The sequence below is a fragment of the Oncorhynchus keta genome, chromosome 14 (assembly GCF_023373465.1).
Source record: "Oncorhynchus keta strain PuntledgeMale-10-30-2019 chromosome 14, Oket_V2, whole genome shotgun sequence".
NCBI classification, from domain to species: domain Eukaryota; kingdom Metazoa; phylum Chordata; class Actinopteri; order Salmoniformes; family Salmonidae; genus Oncorhynchus; species Oncorhynchus keta.
In genome coordinates this window covers 54155942-54179653 of record NC_068434.1, presented here as the reverse complement: position 1 = coordinate 54179653, position 23712 = coordinate 54155942, and the positions used below count along the sequence as shown (strand labels likewise).

The 23712-nt window shown below is 43.1% G+C and overlaps 1 protein-coding gene across 5 annotated transcripts in view; it reads left to right on the top strand.

Moving 5' to 3' along the window:
• Window positions 1–23712, top strand: part of LOC118393626 (low-density lipoprotein receptor-related protein 4) — a 214855-nt gene that overhangs the window by 79381 nt on the left and 111762 nt on the right. For all 5 annotated transcript variants that reach the window (XR_004827577.2, XM_035786476.2, XM_035786477.2 and 2 more), the window contains exon 2: window positions 9733–9879. Coding sequence is in view for 4 of the 5 variants with exons in the window: in XM_035786476.2 (XP_035642369.1) it covers window positions 9733–9879 (147 nt within the window). In the remaining variant the exon portion in view is untranslated. The remainder of the gene's footprint in view (window positions 1–9732; window positions 9880–23712) is intronic.

Genomic DNA, 23712 nt, shown 5'->3' with positions numbered 1-23712 from the left:
CTGGGGCTCCACGCAAGATCTCACCCCGTGGAGTCAAAATGATCACAAGAACGGTTAGCAAAAATCGCAGAACCACACGGGGGGACCTCGTGAATGACCTGCAGGGAGCTGGGACCAAAGTAACAAAGCCTACCATCAGTAACACACTACGCCGCCAGGGACTCAAATCCTGCAGTGCCAGACGTGTCCCCCTGCTTAAGCCAGTACATGTCCAGGCACGTCTGAAGTTTGCTGGAGAGCATTTGGATGATCCAGAAGAAGATTAGGAGAATGTCATATGGTCAGATGAAGCCAAAATATAACTTTTTGAAAAAACTTGTTGTGTTTGGAGGACAAAGAATGCTGAGTTGCATCCAAAGAACACCATACCTACTGTGAAGCATGGGGGTGGAAACATCATGCTTTGGGGCTGTTTTTCTGCAAAAGGACCAGAACGACTGATCCATTTAAAGGAAAGAATGAATGGGGCCATGTATCGTGGGAGTTTGAGTGAAAACCTCCTTCCATCAGCATGGGCATTGTAGATCAAACGTGGCTGGGTCTTTAAGCATGACAATAATCCAAAACACACCGCCCGGGCAACGAAGGAGTGGCTTCGTAAGAAGCATTTCAAGGTCCTGGAGTGGCCTAGCCAGTCTCCAGATCTCAACACCATAGAATATCTTTGGAGGGAGTTGAAAGTCCGTGTTGCCCAGCAACATCCCCAAAACATCACTGCTCTAGGAGAGATCTGCATGGAGGAATGGGCCAAAATACCAGAAACAGTGTGTGAAAACCTCGTGAAGACTTAGAGAAAACATTTGACCTCTATCATTGCCAACAAAGGGTACATAACAAAGTATTGAGATAAACTTTTGTTATTGACCAAATATTTATTTTCCACCATAATTTGCAAATACATTCATTTAAAAATCCTACAATGTGGTTTTCTGGATTTTTGTTTCTCATTTTGTCTGTCATCATTGAAGTGTACCTATGATGAAAATTACAGGCATTTCTCATCTTTTTAAGTGAGAGAACTTGCACAATTGGTGGCTGACTAAATACCCCCCCCCACTGTATATAGTAGTAAATTAGAAGGTACATGAGTTAACATTGGGTGCTGGTGAAAGAAAACAGGTGGTCGTAGAAATAACTTTTTTCTTGACTTGTAGTTCCACCAAAGATGAAATGGCCAATTCTAGAATAGCCCATTATGTGTTAGTGGACTGCTGTAGGTAGTGGTAGATTGTGTGATGGGTTGTGTTTTCCCTGGAGGACCACCTGTCTAGCTCTGGCCATGCTGAGGGTTCTATAGGGTTCTATGCTCATATACACACATGCACGACCACGTTCAAAGGTGTGGACAAAGCTGTGTGTGGTCAGTGGTCTGTTTTCTCTTTGCAGGATGTCACACACACACACACACACACACCCCAGCATGGAAGGAAGTGAGGGTTTGGCTTACCCCCCAAACACTCTCACACATAGAGCCAGGTGAGCTCTTATCTCTCTCTCTGATCGTTGTGTTCCGTCTGTCATGGCAGTGCCTCTGAAAGACCAGTGCCACAATGCCTGGCTGGCAATGAATTGTGGGGGAATGGCGTGTTCCCTTTTAAGATAAGTACCTGGAGAGGTTTCTGTCTTTTACAAAGTCATCTAGTCTGTTCATTCAGGTATTGATCTTACAATCGCCTCTAAAGATGGAATCCACATTAGGGGAAACAGCACCACTGTTTGCCCAGCACCTTTTATTGTTGTTGTTTTGTTGACAAAACAGTGGTGAGGTGTCGTGCAGAAAAACATAATTAAGAAATTGCAGTGAATATTCTGCTGTTCTATCGTGCGTGCAATGGATGTTGGAGAAAAAAGTGTTTGTTGTTTTCAATAACTTTGTTGTGGTAATAGCATATCCCAAACGGACGTGGCAGTTTCACCATTAAAGATTACAGTTTAGACACATTATTTTAGAAATCTTTCGATCCCCCCAAAATTATATTATTCAAAGGTATATGATTGAAGTACAGTTTAACCTCTCTGGGATATGTGGGACGGTAGCGTCCCACCTCGCCAATAGCCAGTGAAAGTGCAGGGCGCCAAATTCAAAACAACAAAAATCTCATAATTCAAATTCCTCAAACATACAAGTATTTTACACAATTTTAAAGATAAAATTCTCGCTAATCCAGTCAGTGTCTGATTTAACAAACGCTTTACAGCGAAAGCACCACAAACGATTGTTAGGTCCCAACCAACAGAAAAACACAGCCATTTTTCCAGCCAAAGAGAGGAGTCACAAAAAGCACAAATAGAGATAAAATGAATCACTAACCATCAGATGACACTCATAGGACTTCATGTTACACAATACATGTATGTTTTTTTTCGATAAAGTGCATATTTATATAAAAAAATCTAATTTTACATTGGCGCGTTACGTTCAGTAGTTCTAAAACATGCAGTGATTGTGCAGAGAGCCACATCAAAGTCAAAGTCTATTGAAAGCAGGTGCTTCCACACAGGTGTGGTTCCTGAGTTAATTGAGCAATTGACTTAAAGATGGAGCCGTACTGAAAGCCTGTCATTTCTTACAACCAACAACTTTTGAACATCAGATCGGCCGTTACTTACGACAATACTAGTTTCAACTTCGACTCATGACTCGCCCTTGGCTCTTTCTCTTTCCAACCCAATTTTCGGGCTACCCAAGAGGAAATGCCGACGTTATAAAGGCAAGAGAGGGGGAATTCTAGCGAGATTAAGTCAAAGGGAGAACAAGCCATTCTCCTCCCTCCATATTATCTCCATTCACTCAATAATAAGATGGATGACCTCCGATTGCGGATTTGCTACCAATGGGACTCTCGAAACTTCAATATTCTCTGCTTTTCCAAAACATAGCTCTCGGACAAGATACCCCCAATGGCTATCCAATGGATTCTCCATTCACTGTGCCGACTGGTCAGAGGGGTCAGGGAAACAGTGTGGTGAAGGTGTCGTCCCATTTGTTCACCTGTCTTGGAATAGTTGATGGTTAAATGCCGACCCTTTTACCTCCCAGTGGAGTTTTCAGCTCTTATTGTTACTGTTGTATAAATTCCACAAGGACAAGAAAAATAAGCTGGCACTTAACAAACTGTACAAGGCTATAACCAAGCAGGAAAACATGCATCCAGAGGCTGCTTTTCCGGTTACTGGCAATTTTAATTCTGCATCATTAAGACACGTGATGCCTGAACTTCCATCAACATGTCTCCCTCGCTACTAGAGGCGATACAATCCTAGACCACTGTTATTCTACCCACAAGCAAGCATACAATGCCCTCCATCGTCCGTCATTCGTCCGTCATCATGACTCCGTACTCCTGCTTCCTGTTTACAAGCAGAAGCTCAAACAGGAATTGCTCATGACTTGCTCCGTTGAGAAATGGTCTCCAGAATCAGAGATTATCCTATAGGACTGCTTTGTTAGCCCTGATTGGAATATGTTTGGGAACAACGCCGATAACATCGAGCTAACAACCTCACTCACCGGCTTCATTCGGGATTGTATCGGCTACGTTATCCCCTCAGTTAAGGTTTGCTGCTACCCCAATCAAAAGACCTGGATCAACACTGAGGTTCACGCTAAACCAAAGAATAGGGCTACCTCACACAGGGCTATCACAGACAACCCTGAGGCTATGGCCGAGGACAGGAACAAGTACAAGCAATCCTGCTATGACTTCCGCAGAGTCATCAAACGAGCAAAAGTACAATATAGGAATAAGCTGGAATCATATTACACAGGCTCTGATGCCTGCCGCATGTGGCAGGTGCTACAGTCCATTACGGATTAAACGACAAGCATTTCTCTACACCCGCAATATCATCTGCTAAATACAGTTGAAGTTGGAAGTTTATATACACTTAGGTTTGAGTCATTAAAACTAGTTTTTCAACCACTACACAAAGTTCTTGTTAACAAACTATAGTTTTGGCAAGTGCATGATGACAGAAGTAATTTTTCCAACAATTGTTTACACACAGATTATTTCACATATATTTCACTGTATCACAATTCCAGTGGGTCAGAAGTTTACATGCGCTAAGTTGACTGTGCCTTTAAACACCTCTGAAAATACCAGAATATGATGTCATGGCTTTAGAAGCTTCTGATAGGCTAATTGACAAACTTTGAGTCAATTGGAGGTGTACCTGTAGATGTATTTCAAGGCCTACCTTCAAACTCGGTGCCTCTTTGCTTGACATCAAGGGAAAATTAAAAGAAATCAGCCAAGACCCCAGAAAAAACATTGTAGACCTCGACAAGTCTGGTTCATCCTTGGGAGCAATTTCCAAACACCTGAAGGTACCACGTTCATCTGTACAAACAATAGTACGCAAGTATAAACACCATGGGACCACGCAGCCATCATACCGCTCAGGAAAGAGACCCATTCGGTCTCCTAGAGATGAACGTATTTTGGTGCAAAAAGTGCAAATGAATCCCAGAACAACAGCAAAGGACCTTGTAAAGATGCTGAAGGAAACAGGTACTATATCCACAGTAAAACGAGTCCTATATCGACATAACCTGAAAGCCCGCTCAGCAAGGAAGAAACCACTTCTCCAAAATCACCATAAAAAAAACAGACTGTTTTGTAACTGCACATGGAGTCAAAGATCGTACTTTTTGGAGAAATGTCCTCTGGTCTGAGGAAACAAAAATATAACTGTTTGACCATAATGACCATTATTATGTTTGGAGGAAAAAGGAGAGGCTTGGAAGCTGAAAAACATCATCCCAAACGTGATGCACGGGGGTGGCAGCATCATGTTGTGGGGGTACTTTGCTGCAGGAGGGACTGGTGCACTTCGCAAAATAGATGACATCATGAGGGAGGAAAATGATGTGGATAAATTGAAGCAACATCGCAAATTGCAAATGGGTCTTCCAAATGGACAATGACCCCAAGCATACTTCCAAAGGACAACAAAGACAATGTATTGGAGTAGCCATCACAAAATCCTCACCTCAATCCTATAGAAAATGTGTGGGCAGAACTGAAAAAGCGTGTGCGAGCAAGGTGGCCGACAAACCTGACTCAGTTACACCAGCTCTGTCAGGAGGCATGGTCCAAAATTCACCCAACTTATTGTGGGAAGCTTGTGGAAGGCCCAAAACATTTGACCCAAGTTAAACAATTTAAAGGCAATGCTACCAAATACTAATTGAGTGTATGTAAACTTCTGACCCACTGGGAATGTGATGAAATAAATAATAGCTGAAATAAAACATTCTCTCCACTCTTATTCTGACATTTCACATTATTATAAAAAGTGGCGACCCTAACTGACCCAAGACAGGGAATTTTTACTAGGATTAAATGTCAGAATTTTGAGAAACTGAGTTTAATTATTTTTGGCTAAGGTGTATGTAAACTTCCGACTTCAACTGTTTGTGTATGTGACCAATACAATTTGATTTGTTTTGATGGAAGACCCAACCGTGATCTGCCCACCATTGCCTCTCTACCAGACGAACTCAATACATTTTATGCACGCTTTGACAATAACGTTGTGCTGGGTGTGAGACCCAGAAGATTGGGTGATCTCGCTCTCCGAGGCCGTTGTGAGTAGTCTTTAATCAGGTCAAAACTTGCAAGGCCATGGGGCCTGATTGTATTCAGGGGCACGTTCTCAAAGCATGTGCAGAAATGCTTGCAGGTATATTCAGTCATTTTCAACCTCTCCTTGTCCCTGTCTGTAATCCCAACATTTTAAGATGACCACCATCATTCCTGTTCCCAAGAACTCGAAAGCTTCATGACACAATGACTGCCACCCTGTAGCACTCATCTGTAATCATGAAGTGCTTTCAGAGACTGGTTATGGCACACATTAACTTTACTGTCCCCGACACTCTAGACCCACTCCAATTTGCATACCGCCCCAACAGATCAATATACTACACAACCATAATTGCTCTACCTTCACCCACCTAGATAAAAGGAATACTTACGTGAGAATGCGGCTCATTGATGACAGCTCAGCGTTCAGCACAATTTCCCCTCCAAACTCATCACCAAGCTTAGGGCGATGGGACTTAACACCTCCCTCTGCAACTTAATCCTAGACTTCCTGACGGCCCGGACCCCAGGTGGTGAGAGTAGGCAACATCACTTCCGCCACGTTGACCCTCAACACGGGGGCCCCTTAGCGGTGTGCCTAGTCCCCTCCTGTACTCACCCACAACTGCGTGGCCAGGCACGACTCCAACACCATCATCAAGTTTGTTGACGACACAATGGTGGTAGGCCTGATCACCGGCAACGATGAGACAGCCTGCAGGGAGGAGGTCGGTGACATGGCAGTGTGGGCCCCCATCCTCATTGACAGGGCTGCATTGGAGCTAGTCGAGAGCTTCAAGTTCTTCAGTGTCCAAATCACTAAGAACATAAAATGGTCCACATACACGCACAGTTGTGAAGAAGGCACGACAGTGCTTCTTCCCCCTCAGGAGGTTGAGAAGGTTTGGCATAGGCCCTCAAATCTTCAACAAGTTCTACAGCTGAACCATTGAAAGCATCTTGACTGGCTGCATCACTGCTTGGTATGGCAATAGCACCGCCCTCGATCACTTGGCGCTACAGAGTGTGGTACAGACAGCCCCGTACATCACTGTGGCCGAACTCCCTGCCATCCATGACCACTATATCAGGTGGTGTGAAAGGAAGGCCCGGACAATCATTAGACTACTACCACCCTAGCCATAGATTCCATAGATTGTTCTCTCTGCTTCCACACGACACGCAGTACCGGTGCATCAAGTCTGACACCAACAGGCTCCTGAACAGCTTTTGTTCCTATGCCACTCACATACAATCATCATATAGGCTACTGCTACTCTGTTTATCATATATCCTGATGCCAAGTCACCTTACCCCTATACATATCTACCTTCATCACTCCAGTATCCCTGCACATTGTAAATATGGTACTGGAACTGACTGACCCTGTATATAGTATGCTTACTTACTTTATCATGTTATTTTTTATTTCTTATTACTATATATTGTGTGTTTTTGTTCTACCTTGTTGTTTTTAGTATTACATTGTTATTGATTACTGCATTGTTGGGGTTAGAACTTGAAACAAAGGTATTTCACTGTAATTGTGCATGTGACATACAAAACTTGATACATTGAAACAATTAACATCCCATCATGCTTCGGGTCATATATAAAAATGCTGGGCAGGCCATTATTTTGTCTACCTTGGCTATGCCCCCATAGGATGACAATGCCTCATCCACAGGGCACTGATTGCCCCATCCAAGTGGTCACTGAATGGTTTGATGAGTATGAAATTGATGTAAACCAAATGCCCCATCTCAGTTACCAGATCTCAACCCAGTTGAACAAATTGTGGAGCAGCGCCTGAGACCGTGTTTCCAACAATACACCAAATGATGAAATTTCATGTGGAAGAATGGTGTCGCATCCCTCCAATAGAGTTCCAGAGACTTGTAGAATCTATGCCAAAGTGCATTGAAGCTGTTCTGGCGTCCTATTAATACACTTTATGTTGGTGTTTTCTTTATTTTTGCAGTTACCTGTATGTCTAACCACAGCTATTACAGTTCACTCATATGGTTTGAGTTTAATGAATCCACTCGTGGTTTCATTTTCTGTGTGTGTGTGTGTGTATTCAAAAACACACGCAAGTTTGTGTGTTTTTGTATTGAACCCTGTCATTTTATAGGTCTTCTCAGTGCAAGTGGCCTGTGCTGTTTAAAGCATGTTTGACAAATGCAGCCTCTCTCATGTGGCTCCATGTGACATGACTGCTCTGCCAACTCTAGACACAAGGCTCTAATTTAGTCCAACATAAACCCTCACTTAGAAAGCCATTCATATAGACCTGCATATATAACCCTGCTCATGGAAACCCATACACACTCATGTAGATTTAGCATAGATTCAATTATTGATCGGCATGCACCAACCCAAATGAACAGTATTAGTTTCGACCTGATCAAGTCTAAGAGGAGTAGTGTCTGTGTGCGTGAGCGTGTTCGTGTGTGTGTCTGTATGATGCTCCAGATAATTCCTTGTCTGATCTAGATTCTAAGGGGTAAGAAAGGAACAGTGTTTTCAGGCTTTCTGTCTTTGTCATCAGTCATTAGGGCCTTAGTTCTAGCTTGGTCCATTGTTCTATGTGTCTGAAAGGGACAGGGACTGGAGACACTAAGGAGGGACCACACGCCTCAGGGGAGAGATTAGAACGAGAAGGAGCCAGACATTTTTTGTCTTTGTCGTGTTAGAAGCTTTTGGGAAGAGAGGGTGGGAGAGCAAGACCGAGAATGAAGGAAAAGAAAACAGAAGAGAAGGGTAGGCAAATGGAGAGAGGAAGGGAGAGAGGGAGAGAAATGAAAAGAGAGGCCATTAATTTAGTGCTGTGGGAGGTTTCTGAAGGTTAGTGTGTGTTTGGTGCCAGGCTCTCCTGGGTTGACTGATGCCTTTGTGAAGAGGCCAGGAACCAACCACACACACACACAGTCTTTAACTGAGTTCAAAGAGAGATAGAAATGGGAGGCTTTTTTCACTCCCTGTAATTGGACCCGATTTGCTGAGATTCTTATAAAGTTGGGGTATTTTTTTATGGCTTAATATTGTTTAGTGTAGCCTACTACACACACTCTTGAAGGTTCTCAGTGGAAAACATCTCACACACACACTTCACCCATTTATCATTGAAGCTGTCAGCCTCTTTCAAAGGGGCTAAAAGCATCTCAGGAGGCATCGCAACTCTCATGTCCATATGCAAACACACAAACACACACACACACACACAAACACACAAAACGCATGGGTACACACTCTCACTTGCGTACAGTGTTCACACAGATCGCCTTAACATAATGGAAGCCAGTGAAATGAAGGCCAGATATATTTATTGTACTACTTTAGCACAAGACTGTGATTCAGCCCCAGCTGAAAACATATCCATTACACACACACACACACACACACACACACACACACACACACACACACACACACACACACACACACACACACACACACACACACACACACACACACACACACACACACACACACACACACACACACACACACACACACACACACACACACACACACACACACACATCCTCCTCTGCTGTGCGTAATATCATTATTTGGTGTGTGTGTTCAGGATAGATGAAGTGTATAAATGCACCAGTCTTGGCTACCAGGCTTTTAACATACAGCTCATTGGGTTTATGACAGTCAGACTACATGAGTGAATGAGGCTGCTGAGGCTTTCATAAGCATATCTCACAGCTCTGCTATGGCATATTTTCCTTCCGATATATTGATCTTGATATGGTCTGTGGTCATAGGAGCAGTAGGTAACTTTTTTTTTGTTGTTATGGTTTGACTCAAGGCTGTGTTAGCCTATTTAACTAAAACAGTGGTGGGCATACTTTTTGGCTCAAAGGCCACAGCTCTTGGGCCTGGTTCCCGGACAAATATTAAGCCTAGTCCCAGACTAAAAATCTATTTCATTGTAGATTCACCATTGAACATGCTTTTTAACCCAGGATTAGGCTTAATCTGTAGATGGGAAACCAGATCTCAGGCAAAGTTACTCATCGCAAGAGAATAGTCAACCAAACCACCTCTGCTATACAAGCATGTCCTCTAAGTGTATTCTTTTAGCATTTTCCTAACCCGGTTCCGTCTTCTCTCTGTCTCTTTCCAGGCGTGTTGGGCAGTGCGGAGTGTTCATGCGGGCGCAACCACTTCACGTGTGCAGTGAGCGCGTTTGGGGAGTGTACATGTATCCCGGCCCAGTGGCAGTGTGACGGGGACAACGACTGTGGAGATCACAGCGACGAGGATGGATGCAGTGAGTTACACATAAATATCTCAATTTCTCTTTCACTTTCGCTTGACGTCCTTTACTATATTTAGTACAATATCGAAATGTGCCACATCATTTTTTTGCTGTTGGGTGTAAATGAAATTTGGTGTCAGCACAGCTAGTACAAGTGGATATACAGGCCTCATACACATGTTATTATTGTCGTAGAATAGACAACTAGTCTGTGGACACATTGGACATTTTTTTTATCTTCTGGAGTTTTTTTCCCATCAAATCTTTACAATTTATGCTGGACCGATATCTACAAAAGGCTATATTTATTTAAAAATCCATACACACGTGCACCAAGCATACACACAAAAAAACTATTTTTGTGAATCGTGCCTTTTATATTCCCTTTTGTAGATATTTTGTCCAACCAATCTTTATACCAAATTATTAAAATCAGATCATTTGAACATGTCTTTTCATGACTTTGAAAAAAAAGACCCTCCAAAATGTTGATGTCCCACGTGTCCAGAGACTAAATTTAGTACAGTAATTCACGTACACTTTGAAGAATATAAACAAGAAAATCGTCAGATTTGTCCATCAGTTAGCACGGAGGACAAATTTCCATTATTGCCATTTTAAAGTACTTCTCATCTTGACTCTGAAACATGTTTTGGTTGGTTGTTTGTGCGTGTGTCCAATAGATGTCTTATAGTTTGATACCTAGCTCTCTGGTCGTTGACCTCTGTTGGAGGAGGTGAACTGGATTATAAATTGCAACTCCATACAGAGCGTAAGTGAACCACCCCGGGACTTCCCCAAGTTAAGGGTTTTCTCTGGGCAGGGTGGTAGTCTCTAGTTCAGGGGTGTCCAACTCATTCCATGGCTGGCCGAGTGTCTGCTGGTTGTTGTTATTTCCTTTCAATTTGTGTCCAATTAAGACCTAAGACAACCAGGTGAGGGGAGTTCTTAAGTAATCAGTGACCTTAATGGACAAATCAAGTACAAGGGAAGAGTGAAAAGCTGCAGACACCCAGCCATCCATGGAATGAGTTTGACGCCTGTGCTCTGGTAAATCCTTGCTCATACGGCAGGCCTTATTGCTCAAATCTGTTTTGGACTACTGACTGTCCAAACAGCAAGTTACAAGTGACCAAATCGTATTTGTGTTTGTGTTCAGACAGCAGTCATTTGCTGACATAGCTATGCTCGTCATGTCTCAGTGGTTTAGGCTGATTGGTGGTGGTGCTTGTGTTTCCTATCACTCAGAAGTTTCTGTTTGTAGCAAGCTAAGGTGGCAACAATGTGAACACTGCTTTAGATGGCCAAGTGATGGCAATAAAACTGTTGAACAATCACATGATATGTATTTAGACTGCTATCACGGTTTAGGATTAAGATGTGTGGCATATTTTGCTTGTCAAAATCAGATTTATGGCTTGAGAGCTCTGTATTTATGGTCTCCCGAGTGTCGCAGCAATCTAAAACACTGCATGGCGCAGGATGCGTCACACATACCCTGGTTCGATTTCGAGCAGTATCACAACCGGCCGTGATTGGGAGTCCCATAGGGCGGGGCACAATTGGCCCAGCGTCGTTAGGTTTTGGCCGGGGTAGGCCGTCATTGTAAATAAGAATTTGTTCATAACCGACTTGCCGAGTTAAATAAAGGTTAAATAAATAAATGTGTGTCCTCTACTTCCCCCAGTCAGTGACATACTCTTTAAATACAGCTGATCTTATCACCCTATACCACAGCTCCACATTGGCACATAGCACTGGGTCATTCAGGCAATCATTGATCTCATTGGTTCCATATGTACTCATTTGTACCAACCCAGTCCAGGTGGAGTCAATAAGCACCTGGCCTTGCTGTGACCGGGTCACTGAAATGAGCTCCATTGGGTCAAAAATGGAGAACCATAACATTTGGTGGTCCACTCTGACTGTGTATATTCTTTGTGCTCACTAACGGATGCTTGAGTGAATTTTGGCCTCTGCTAAGCTTTCAGAGAGAAGCACTGGCATCAGAGCTGTTGGCGGTGATGTGTGTGCGCATGCGTGCATGTTTGCATGTATGTGTGTGTGTGTGTGATAATGCATACAGGTGCGTGTGTGTGCACGTTTCTTCTCATCTGTCCACCTCTTTCCCAGTAAGGAAGGGAGGAGGGAAGTAATTGGTGATGCCTTGCCCCAGGCACTAAGCATTATTGATCCCGGCCAGTTGAATCAGTGTGGAGTCTGATCACTCCCTATACTCCCTCCGCTGGTACTGAGATCATTTAAGCAGACACATGTAAGCAGGCAGTAGATATTAGCCTTTTCAATTAGCCCTCTTCAATCCATTTAGCCCTGTCTGATCGATCCCGGGAAGATCGCTCATTGTGATCACTTTGAGGCTGGCTTGAGGTAAAGCTGCCCATAAGCACAGTTCCACGATCAGTTTCCTCCCTATCTAACACTGAATCTATGTGCCCCGTTTTTGACAATGCATATCTGTTGCACTCCAAATTCACCTTAGTAAAGTAGGTGCTGAGGTTTGTCTATTACAAACATATAGGCTAAGATATGTCCCTGTCTGGAAACAACCCCTAGGCATGTGTAGATATGAATTAAATAGTTGTGTATATATGCAATATCAAAATAATGCATTAAAAAATAAATCCAAAATGTTATTGACAAAACTCAGAGGGCAAGGTGGAGCTAGCTACAACCACATTGCTTACACTTTTCCCATTATTTCAGATCCATGTGAATTGCCCAAGGAAGTAAGGGCTATGAGTTGTTTCTGGACATGCCAATAATGATGTTCTTCCTTTCAGAGAGAAGGCAGTTAAATAGAATGCAGATCAAATGGCATGGGGTTGTGGGTAATGGAGGAAAGTGTAGGTCATATGATCCGGGCCTCCATTACACAAATTGTATTAACTCTGAGTGCTTGTGGAGACGGGGCTTATAAAAAACAACGTTGCGACTTTATGGTTTTTAATAAATATTCTCAAAACAGGGCAAATAATTGAATTCATGGAGTCAGTTTCTCTCAGGGTAGGGACACAAATGAATTACTGTACATGTTGCAGTAGCATAGGGGATACTGTTTGGCTGGGTGAATTATCTGAATGAACACACACGCATGGAATTCCATGATTCAGCTGTAGGGTGTAGACTGTGGCCGAGTGCATCCTGACCACACGCACACACACACACACACACACACACACACACACACACACACACACACACACACACACACACACACACACACACACACACACACACACACACACACACACACACACACACACACACACACACACACACACACACACACACACACACACACAGAGACACACACACAGAGACACACACACAGAGACACAAATTGCAGTGGTTTACTTAAGTGTGTGCTGATAGCCCCATGAGGAGCCAGTCACAATTTATATCAATTGAGCAATTTACAGAGAAAGCAGAATACTCTGTGCTGGAAATGGCATGCAAAGTACATTTTTCTGTGCAGGAGTGGGTGTGTGTATGTGGTCAGTTTGTGTCAGAGTATTCCATGTAAACCTCCTGATCAAATTAAGGTCTGGAATTTAGAACACCAGTGTGTGTGTGTGTGTGTGTGTGTGTGTGTGTGTGTGTGTGTGTGTGTGTGCGCGTGCGTCTGTCTGTCTGTCTGTCTGTCTGTCTGTCTGTCTGTCTGTCTGTCTGTCTGTCTGTCTGTCTGTCTGTCTGTCTGTGTGTGTGTGTGTGTGTGTGTCTGTCTGTCTGTGTGTCTGTGTGTGTGCGCCTGTCTGTCTGCCTGCCTGCCTGCTGTCTGCCTGCCTGCCTGCCTGCCTGCCTGCCTGCCTGCAAAAAATGTTTATGGTCGTCAACATGTCCTTAGCTATCGTAAGATCATGTTTGTGATTTTAATTATGCGATTTGTATTTTATTTAGGTCCCTGTGCTCGAAAGAAACACTATACGTACGTACAGGGTGGCCCGTATAGTGTTTCTTTCGAGCACAGGGACCAAGAGACAGATTTGGGCTGAGTGTTTGCGTTTCTGGGCAAATGTTTTGATGCCATATTAAAAGGTTTTGAAGTAACTTTTTTCAACTGGTGGTGCTGGTGCTACTAACTCTTGTGGCACCAGCACATGATTTAGTCGCAACAATTTGTTTTATATATATATTTTTAAATCATTGATAATGACATGGCCTGTGTCCCATAATGTGCTTGCATTCCATACAGAACCAGGCCAATAATGACTAGCCATCTTTTAAATCAGGATGCCCTCGTGTTCTAACATTGATTTGGATATATTTACTGTAAACAGCAAAGCAAGAGAATGTTAAAATAAAGTGCAAAATGTATTTCTCGCAGGTTTCAAAGTGCCATGAGTTATTCTCTGCAAAATCCTCTATAAGGCAGAATTTGAAAACACAAAACTTGATATCAAAACAATACCACGGCAAAAAAAAAATACAAACAGGGAGTACTGTGATTTCCCTCAACTTGTCAGGTTCTCAAAATCACACTTGTTAAAAAAATTAATAGAAGAAAAAAAAATATTCTTTAAGTCCAATACAATTCTTAAACCACATCAGGGGACCATTTTTGAGGTCTGGAAAAATCTGAGAAATGTAGATTGTTTTGTCTAGTAACACTTTAATCCAGGTGTGCACCAAACAGCATGTTGTGTTTGGCTAGTGGTGTTTCAGTAGCACACTTCTGATGGTGTTTTCAAAACAAGTGGCCACTGGATTGATGCAAATAATCATGATTCTTACACCACTTCCTTATGCCATCTATCTGTTGCATCAGCCTCATTTGCTTTGTTTTTATAGGCTACAGTGGTTGTATGAATTTGGCATCAATGCCGCACAACTGTGCCAGAGTCTGTTTGGAATATTTATTTCTTGCACAGAACAACAAGCTGACCAATAGAATAGGTAAACCTTTCTACTATGGGGGATAGTAGATTAACATAAGCTAGTGATTTTGCAGTTCGTTACTCAACTTGTTGGCTGAGGAAAAGTAAATGTGGACAGTTTTTCAAACATCTTCAAAGTGTGCCTCGGAATTCGATGCATCTCGTTGCATCCTGATGTGTCTGTCTTCACTTGTACTTCGGCGCTGCGTGGCCTGTGAGAAGGACCCGATCACGTGACGGGCATTAGTTAAGAAGAATTGAGATATCTGAGAGAGCCATGTGAGTGAGAGATGCTTCGGAGCACGACGATTGGCAGAAGGGAATTATAATTATCATATTCAGCCCAAGGGCACAAATGTCACTTTAGCTGCAAGGCATGGGTTTTTTGAGGAGGCCTTACGGCCACACAAGATGCCGCCGGGTAATTGGACGACTGTAGTTATCTTTTAATTACTTTTCCATCTACTAGGGTATCTCAAGGGAAAAAATGTGCATGAAAACGAGTAGTCTCTCGTTGAATGACAACAGACTTTATTGAAGAATTACCTACCAAGGAAGGGGTGTAAAACTTTAGTTCCGAACTTCGGCTTGACTCCAGAAAAAAAATGTAGTGTGCCTGAACAGCCCAAAAAAGCTCACAAAGTCCGAAACAAACAAAAACGTCACAAAATGTTGTCATAATATATGCATGAACTCTTCCGAACTGTTTCCGCTGGGAAGGATGCGGATGCCTTAAGGATCCAGGTATACAAGTTTTAGGATGTAGGACTCAAAACTGACCTTGATCAATGTGGATGGTATCATCTTAGAGGTGGGACAGAGGGAGGGGTACTGTCGTGGAAATTCATACTGAGAGAGACTTTGTCATTTCTTCAAACAATCAGCTTTTTAAAATATTGATTCATTATTGCAATAATGAGGCTGGTCGACCCCACACCCTTGAGTGTTGGACCGAGTAACCTAACCTTTACACAAATGCAGAGTACTATATATAGCTGACACTAAAAATGCTTCGTCATGGTTGGTTCCACCCCTCCCATGCAGACCAAGAGGCATCATAAGGCACTCTGGGTTCATCCAGTCATTATCTGCACGGGGTTGTTGTCTTAACCCCACCCTGGCTTAGTTTCCCAGTTGCAAGGATGATTTTGAGACAATTAGGGATTGTTCTACTCCTAAAACATCTCTAGTAAAACACATTATTGTCTATGTAATGTAGTCTAACTCATTTTTGTCAGCTCAAGCCATCTCTAGTGAACATACACCCAGACTAGTTGCAGGGAACGAGAGTGGAGACCATAAAAACACAGACACTAGTAGGACAGAAATGTCTTACTATTAGTTAAATATTAATTGATAACCATTAATATAGAATAGAGGTCGACCGATTATGGTTTTTCAACGCCAATGCCGATTTTTGGCGGACCCAAAAAAAAGCTTATACCGATTAATCTGCCATTTTTTGTTGTTGTTGTAATAATGACAATTACAACAATACTGAATGAACATTTATTTTAACTTAAAACCTCTTAGGGCTCGGGACTATTTTTTCAACGTTTTGTTAAAAATATCGCGCAAAATTTCAACGTCCTGCTACTCATGTCAAATCAAATGTTATTTGTCACATACACATGGTTAGCAGATGTTAATGCGAGTGTAGCGAAATGCTTGTGCTTCTAGTTCCGACAATGCAGTAATAACCAACAAGTAATCTAGCTAACAATTCCAAAACTACTACCCTATAGAGTCTATAGACACAAGTGTAAGGGGATAAGAATATGTACATGAAGATATATGAGTGAGTGATGGTACAGAGTGGCATAGGCAAGATACAGTAGATGGTATTGAGTGCAGTATATACATATGAGATGAGTATGTAAACAAAGTGGCGTAGTTAAAGTGGCTAGTGATACATGTATTACATAAAGATGCAGTAGATGATATAGATTACAGTATATACATATACATATGAGATGAATAATGTAGGGTATGTAAACATTATATTTAGATAGCATTGTTTAAAGTGGCTAGTGATATATTTGACATCAATTCCCATTATTAAAGTGGCTGTGTGTTGTCAGTGTGTTGGCAGCAGCCACTCAATGTTAGTGGTGGCTGTTTAACAGTCTGATGGCCTTGAGATAGAAGCTGTTTTTCAGTCTCTTGGTCCTAGCTTTGATGCACCTGTACTGACCTCGCCTTCTGGATGATAGCGGGGTGAACAGGCAGTGGCTCGGGTGGTTGTTGTCCTTGATGATCTTTATGGCCTTCCTGTGACATCGGGTGGTGTAGGTGCCCCCGGTGATGCGTTGTGCAGATCTCACTACCCTCTGGAGAGCCTTACGGTTGTGGGCGGAGCAGTTGCCGTACCAGGCGGTGATACAGCCCGACAGGATGCTCTCGATTGTGCATCTTTAGAAATTTGTGAGTGCTTTTGGTGACAAGCCAAATTTCTTCAGCCTCCTGAGGTTGCTCTGATACGCCTTCTTCACAACGCTGTCTGTGTGGGTGGACCAATTCAGTTTGTCTGTGATGTGTACGCCGAGGAACTTAAAACTTACTACCCTCTCCACTACTGTCCCATCAATGTGGATAGGGGGGTGTTCCCTATGCTATATCCTGAAGTCCACAATCATCTCCTTAGTTTTGTTGACGTTGAGTGTGAGGTTATTTTCCTGACACCACACTCCGAGGGGCCTCACCTCCTCCCTGTAGGCCGTCTCGTCGTTGTGTCGGCCGCAAACTTGATGATTGAGTTGGAGGCGTGCGTGGCCACGCAGTCGTGGGTTAACAGGGAGTACAGGAGAGGGCTCAGAACGCACCCTTGTGGGGCCCCAGTGTTGAGGATCAGCGGGGTGGAAATGTTGTTGCCTACCCTCACCACCTGGGGGCGGCCCGTCAGGAAGTCCAGTACCCAGTTGCACAGGGCAGGGTCGAGACCCAGGGTCTCGAGCTTGATGACGAGCTTGGAGGGCACTATGGTGTTAAATGCCGAGCTGTAGTCGATGAACAGCATTCTCACATAGGTATTCCTCTTGTCCAGATGGGTTAGGGCAGTGTGCAGTGTGGTTGAGATTGCATCGTCTGTGGACCTATTTGGGCGGTAAGCAAATTGGAGTGGGTCTAGGGTGTCAGGTAGGGTGGAGGTGATATGGTCCCTGACTAGTCTCTCAAAGCACTTCATGATGACGGAAGTGAGTGCTACGGGGCGGTAGTCGTTTAGCTCAGTTACCTTAGCTTTCTTGGGAACAGGAACAATGGTGGCCCTCTTGAAGCATGTGGGAACAACAGACTGGGATAGGGATTGATTGAATATGTCCGTAAACACACCAGCCAGCTGGTCTGCGCATGCTCTGAGGGCGCGGCTGGGGATGCCGTCTGGACCTGCAGCCTTGCGAGGGTTGACACGTTTAAATGTTTTCCTCACGTCGGCTGCAGTGAAGGAGAGTCCGCATGTTTTAGTTGCGGGCCATGTCAGTGGCACTGTATTGTCCTCAAAGCGGGCAAAAAAGTTATTTAGTCTGCCTGGGAGCAAGACATCCTGGTCCGTGACTGGGCTGGTTTTCTTTTTGTAATCCGTTTATGACTGTAGACCCTGCCACATACCTCTTGTGTCTGAGCCGTTGAATTGAGATTCTACTTTGTCTCTATACTGATGCTTAGCTTGTTTGATTGCCTTGCGGAGGGAATAGTTACACTGTTTGTATTCGGTCATGTTTCCGGTCACCTTGCCCTGATTAAAAGCAGTGGTTCGGGCTTTCAGTTTCACGCGAATGCTGCCATCAATCCACGGTTTCTGGTTTGGGAATGTTTTAATCGTTGCTATGGGAACGACATCTTCAACGCACGTTCTAATGAACTCGCTCACCGACTCAGCGTATTCGTCAATGTTGTTGTCTGACGCAATATGAAACATATCCCAGTCCACGTGATGGAAGCAGTCTTGGAGTGTGGAATCAGATTGGTCGGACCAGCGTTGAACAGACCTCAGCGTGGGAGCTTCTTGTTTTAGTTTCTGTCTGTAGGCAGGGATCAACAAAATGGAGTCGTGGTCAGCTTTTCCGAAAGGAGGGCGGGGCAGGGCCTTATATGCGTCGCGGAATTTGGAATAGCAATGATCCAAGGTTTTTCCCGCCCTGGTTACGCAATCGATATGCTGATAACATTTAGGGAGTCTTGTTTTCAGATTAGCCTTGTTAAAATCCCCAGCTACAATGAATGCAGCCTCCGGATAAATGGATTCCAGTTTGCAAAGAGTCAAATAAAGTTTGTTCAGAGCCATCGATGTGTCTGCTTGGGGGGGAATATATACGGCTGTGATTATAATCGAAGAGAATTCCCTTGGAAGATAATGCGGTTGACATTTGATTGTGAGGAATTCTAAATCAGGTGAACAGAAGGACTTGAGTACCTGTATGTTGTTATGATCACACCACGTCACGTTAACCATGAAGCATACGCCCCCGCCCCTCTTCTTACCAGAAAGATGTTTGTTTCTGTCGGCGCGATGCGTGGAGAAACCCGCTGGCTGCACCGATTCCGATAGCGTCTCTCCAGTGAGCCATGTTTCCGTGAAGCAAAGAACGTTACAGTCTCTGATGTCCCTCTGGAATGCTACCCTTGCGCGGATTTCATCAACCTTGTTGTCAATAGACTGGAATATAGAATATAGTATATGCATATGATTAGTATGTGTGGATACAAAACACTCTGAAGTTTCTAAAACTGGTTAAACCATGTCGGTGACTATAACAGGACGTGTTTAACAGGCGAAACCCCAAGGAAAACTGTTCACCAAAAAGAAAAAAAAGATCAATCCGCCAGTTGGCTGTATTGTCTATGGCAAGAGAAAATATATACCTCCCAGTTCACAAGTCCTACAGCTTCCACACGATGTCGCCAGTCTTGTCAATGTGCTTGAAGTTGTTCCTTGGTCAAATGAAGAAGAGGCACACTTCATATCATCCGGTACAGGACAGGATGTTTTGGAAGAGAGAATATCGACCATCATTTCAAGACGTGGAGCTATTGAATACACATCGCCCCGCGATCAATTTGATCGATTATTGACGTTTACTAATACCAAAAGTTGGATTACAAACGTAGTTTGAAGTGTTTTGTCAAAGTTTATAGGCAACTTTGTTAATTTAAAAAAATTATGTTGCGTTTTGTAAAGCAGTTTTTTCCTGGATCAGACGGGCTTCATAAATGGACATTTTGGGTATACATGGATGGATTTAATCTGAAAAAAGACCCAATTGTGATTATGGGACATATAGGAGTGCCAACAAAGAAGCTCGTCAAAGGTAATGAATGTTTTATATTTTATTTCTGCGTTTTGTGTAGCGCCGGCTATGCTAATTCTTTTGTTTTACGTCCCCTTTAGGTATTTCGGGGTGTTGCATGCTATCAGATAATAGCTTCTCATGCTTTCGCCAAAAAGCATTTTAAAAATCTGACTTGTTGGCTAGATTCACAACGAGTGTAGCTTTAATTCAGTACCCTGCATGTGTGTTTAATTGAAAGTTTGAGTTTTAGCGAGTACTATTAGCATTTGGCATTGCGCATTTCCATTTCCTGTTCGGCTAGGTGGGACGCAGACGTCTCACCTATTCCTAAGAGGTTATTAATATAATACATCAATAAAATCAATTTAGCCTCAAATAAATAATGAAACATGTTCAATTTTTAACATGAGTCTTCAATATTCCCACTTAAGAGAAGTTTTAGGTTGTAGTTATTATAGGAATTCTAGGACTATTTCTCTCTATACCATTTGTATTTCATATACCTTTGACTATTGGATGTTCTTATAGGCACTTTAGTATTGCCAGTGTAACAGTATAGCTTCTGTCCCTCTCCTCGCCCCTACCTGGGCTCGAACCAGGAACAACATCCACCCTCGAAGCAGCATTACCCCATACAGAGCAAGGGGAACAACCACTCCAAGTCTCAGAGCGAGTGACGTTTGAAATGCTATTAGCCCGCACCCCGCTAACTAGCCAGCCATTTCACATTGGTTACACCAGCCTAATCTCGGGAGTTGATAGGCTTGAAGTCATAAACAGCTCAATGCTTGAAGAGCTGCTGGCAAAACGCACGAAAGTGCTGTTTGAATGAATTCTTACAAGCCTGCTGCTGCTCAGTCAGACTGCTCTATCAAATCATAGACTCAATTATAACATAATAACACACAGAAATACGAGCCTTAGGTCATTAATATGGTCGAATCCGGAAACTACCATCTCGAAAACAAGACGTTTATTCTTTCAGTGAAATACGGAACCGTTCCGTATTTTATCTAACGGGTAGCATCCATAAGTCTAAATATTCCTGTTACATTGCACAACCTCCAATGTTATGTCATAATTACGTAAAATTCTGGCAAATTAGGCGGCCCAAACTGTTGCATATACCCTGACTCTGCGTGCAGTGAACGCAAGAGAAGTGACACATTTTCACCTGGTTAATATTGCCTGCTAACCTGGATTTCCTTTAGCTAAAAATGCAGGTTTAAAAATATGTACTTCTGTGTATTGATTTTAAGAAAGGCATTGATGTTTATGGTTAGGTACACATTGGAGCAACGACAGTCCTTTATCGCTAATACGCACCGCATCAATTATATGCAACGCAGGACACACTAGATAAACTAGTAATATCATCAACCATCTGTAGTTAACTAGTGATTGATTGATTGTTTTTTATAAGATACGTTTAATGCTAGCTAGCAACTAACCGTGGCTTACTGCATTCGCGTAACAAGCAGGTTCCTCGTGAGGCAGGTGGTTAGAGTGTTAGACTAGTTAACTGTAAGGTTGCAAGATTGAATCACCGAGCCGACAAGGTAAAAATCTGTTGTTCTGCCCCTGAACAAGGCAGATAAGAATGTGTTCTTAACTGACTTGCCTAGTTAAATAAAGATTAAATAATGGTGCAAAAAAAAAGTGAACTCACCGTTAAATCAGCCAAATCGGTGTCCACAAATACCGATTCACGATTGTTATGAAACCTTGAAATCGACCCTAATTAACTTATTATGGCTGGGGGGCATTATTGAGTAGCTTGGATGAATAAGGTGCCCAAAGTAAACGGCCTGCTCCTCAGTCTCAGTTGCTAATATATGCATATTATTATTAGTATTGGATATAAAACACTCTTAAGTTTCTAAAACTGTTTGAATGATGTCTGTGAGTATAACATAACTCATATGGCAGGCAAAAACCTGAGGTGAAATCAAAACAGGAAGTGAGAAATCTGAGGCTGGGATGTACTCAACACAGTTCCCATTGAAATCCCCTTGAGATATTAATGATGTTGCACTTCCTAGGTCTTCCACTAGATGTCAACTGTCTATAGAAATTTGAATGAGGCTTCTACTGTGTTGTGGGACTGAATGACAGCAGAATGAATCAGGTGTCTGGCAGTCATTCATTTTCTGGTCACGTGCATTGCACATAATAGCTACCTGCGTTCCATGGCTCCTGAAGACACAAAGGAATACTCCGGTTGGAACATTATTGAAGATTAATGTTAAAAACAACCTAATGATTGATTCTGTACTTAGTTTGAAATGTTTCTTCGACCTGTAATATAACTTTTTGAAGTTTTTGTCTGACGTAACACTGACCAGAACGAGCGTTTGGATATGTATACCAAACGCGCTAACAAGAGTAGCTAATTGGACATAAATAAATGACATAAGAAAATGCACTTATCAGCCGTCAAGTCTTCCTCTGATCCCCACATGTGGATGCCAAATCATTTTTATGGAGCTGACCTCTGTGGTTCTCATGGGGTGTCCATCAATGTGCATGTTGAAAAACAGTGTGTTTTCGTGTGTGTGTGTCTGGTTATGTGTGTTTATGCTGTATGTGTGTGCTCATTAAATTGTAGGGCACAGCTTCTTATAGAATGCCTTTGGGCTAAAGCTCTGTTGGGGGTGTGTTCGCTGGAACCGGACAAAACAATTCCTCCCCGCTTCACTCCTCCACATCAAAGTTTGTGTGCGTGAAGGTGTGTGTATGTTTGCGCCACTCCTATATCTGATGTGTCAGTACAGCTGTGAAGCGAGCATAGATGGGCGGGAGAGGGCAGCTTCACACACACTAAAGAAAGCATGGCAAGGTTTTACCATATGAATCTTCTATTGCACATACTGTAGGTGTAATGGACATTATAAGAAGAATAGAGAGGGAAGGAGGAAGAGGAGAGAGATCGATGACTGGATATAGAGAGATGACAGGGTGAGCAGGAGAGATGGCGGGACAGAGAGATAGCAGGGTGAGCAGGACAGATGGAGCGACAGAGAGATAGCAGGGTGAGCAGGACAGATGGAGCGACAGAGGGAGATGAAAGGGTGAACAGGAGAGATCTAGAGATGACAGGGTGAGCAGGAGAGATGGATGGATATAAAGAGGAGGGAGAGTTTGATGAAAGTTAGTTTTGTCTGTCAGTAAGTGTAGTCTATCCTATTAGCCATTCCTTCCACCACTTTCTCCTAAATATCTATATTTTCTACATTTCCTTCCTTTTTGAGGCAGTCTTTTTTATTAGTTTTCCATCTCTTTCTTTCATCTCTTCCTTATCCATTTCTAATGGACTTTTCCCCCCATCTGCTCTGCTCTTCTCCCTCACTTCACTGCTCAACCTCACATCTCTTACCTTCCTTCTATTCTTTATCCCTTTTTCCCCTGTCTTTCTCTCATCATCCCTCGGTTTTCTCTGCGCTGGCCAGCTTAGATTCAGGCCAGCGGGACATGAGCTGGTACACACAGACGTTTCTGGTAGCCTCCTGCTGAGTTGAAAGGCTCAGGTTCTGGGGAGTGGGGGGGTTGTTGTTTGTCTACTGAGGTAGCTGGTGGGCATGGGCTGTAAAGGAAATGTGGGAGTGATTGAAAATGTGGCTTGAGATATACCCACCACCACCTCCTCTCCACCTCAGAGTTTT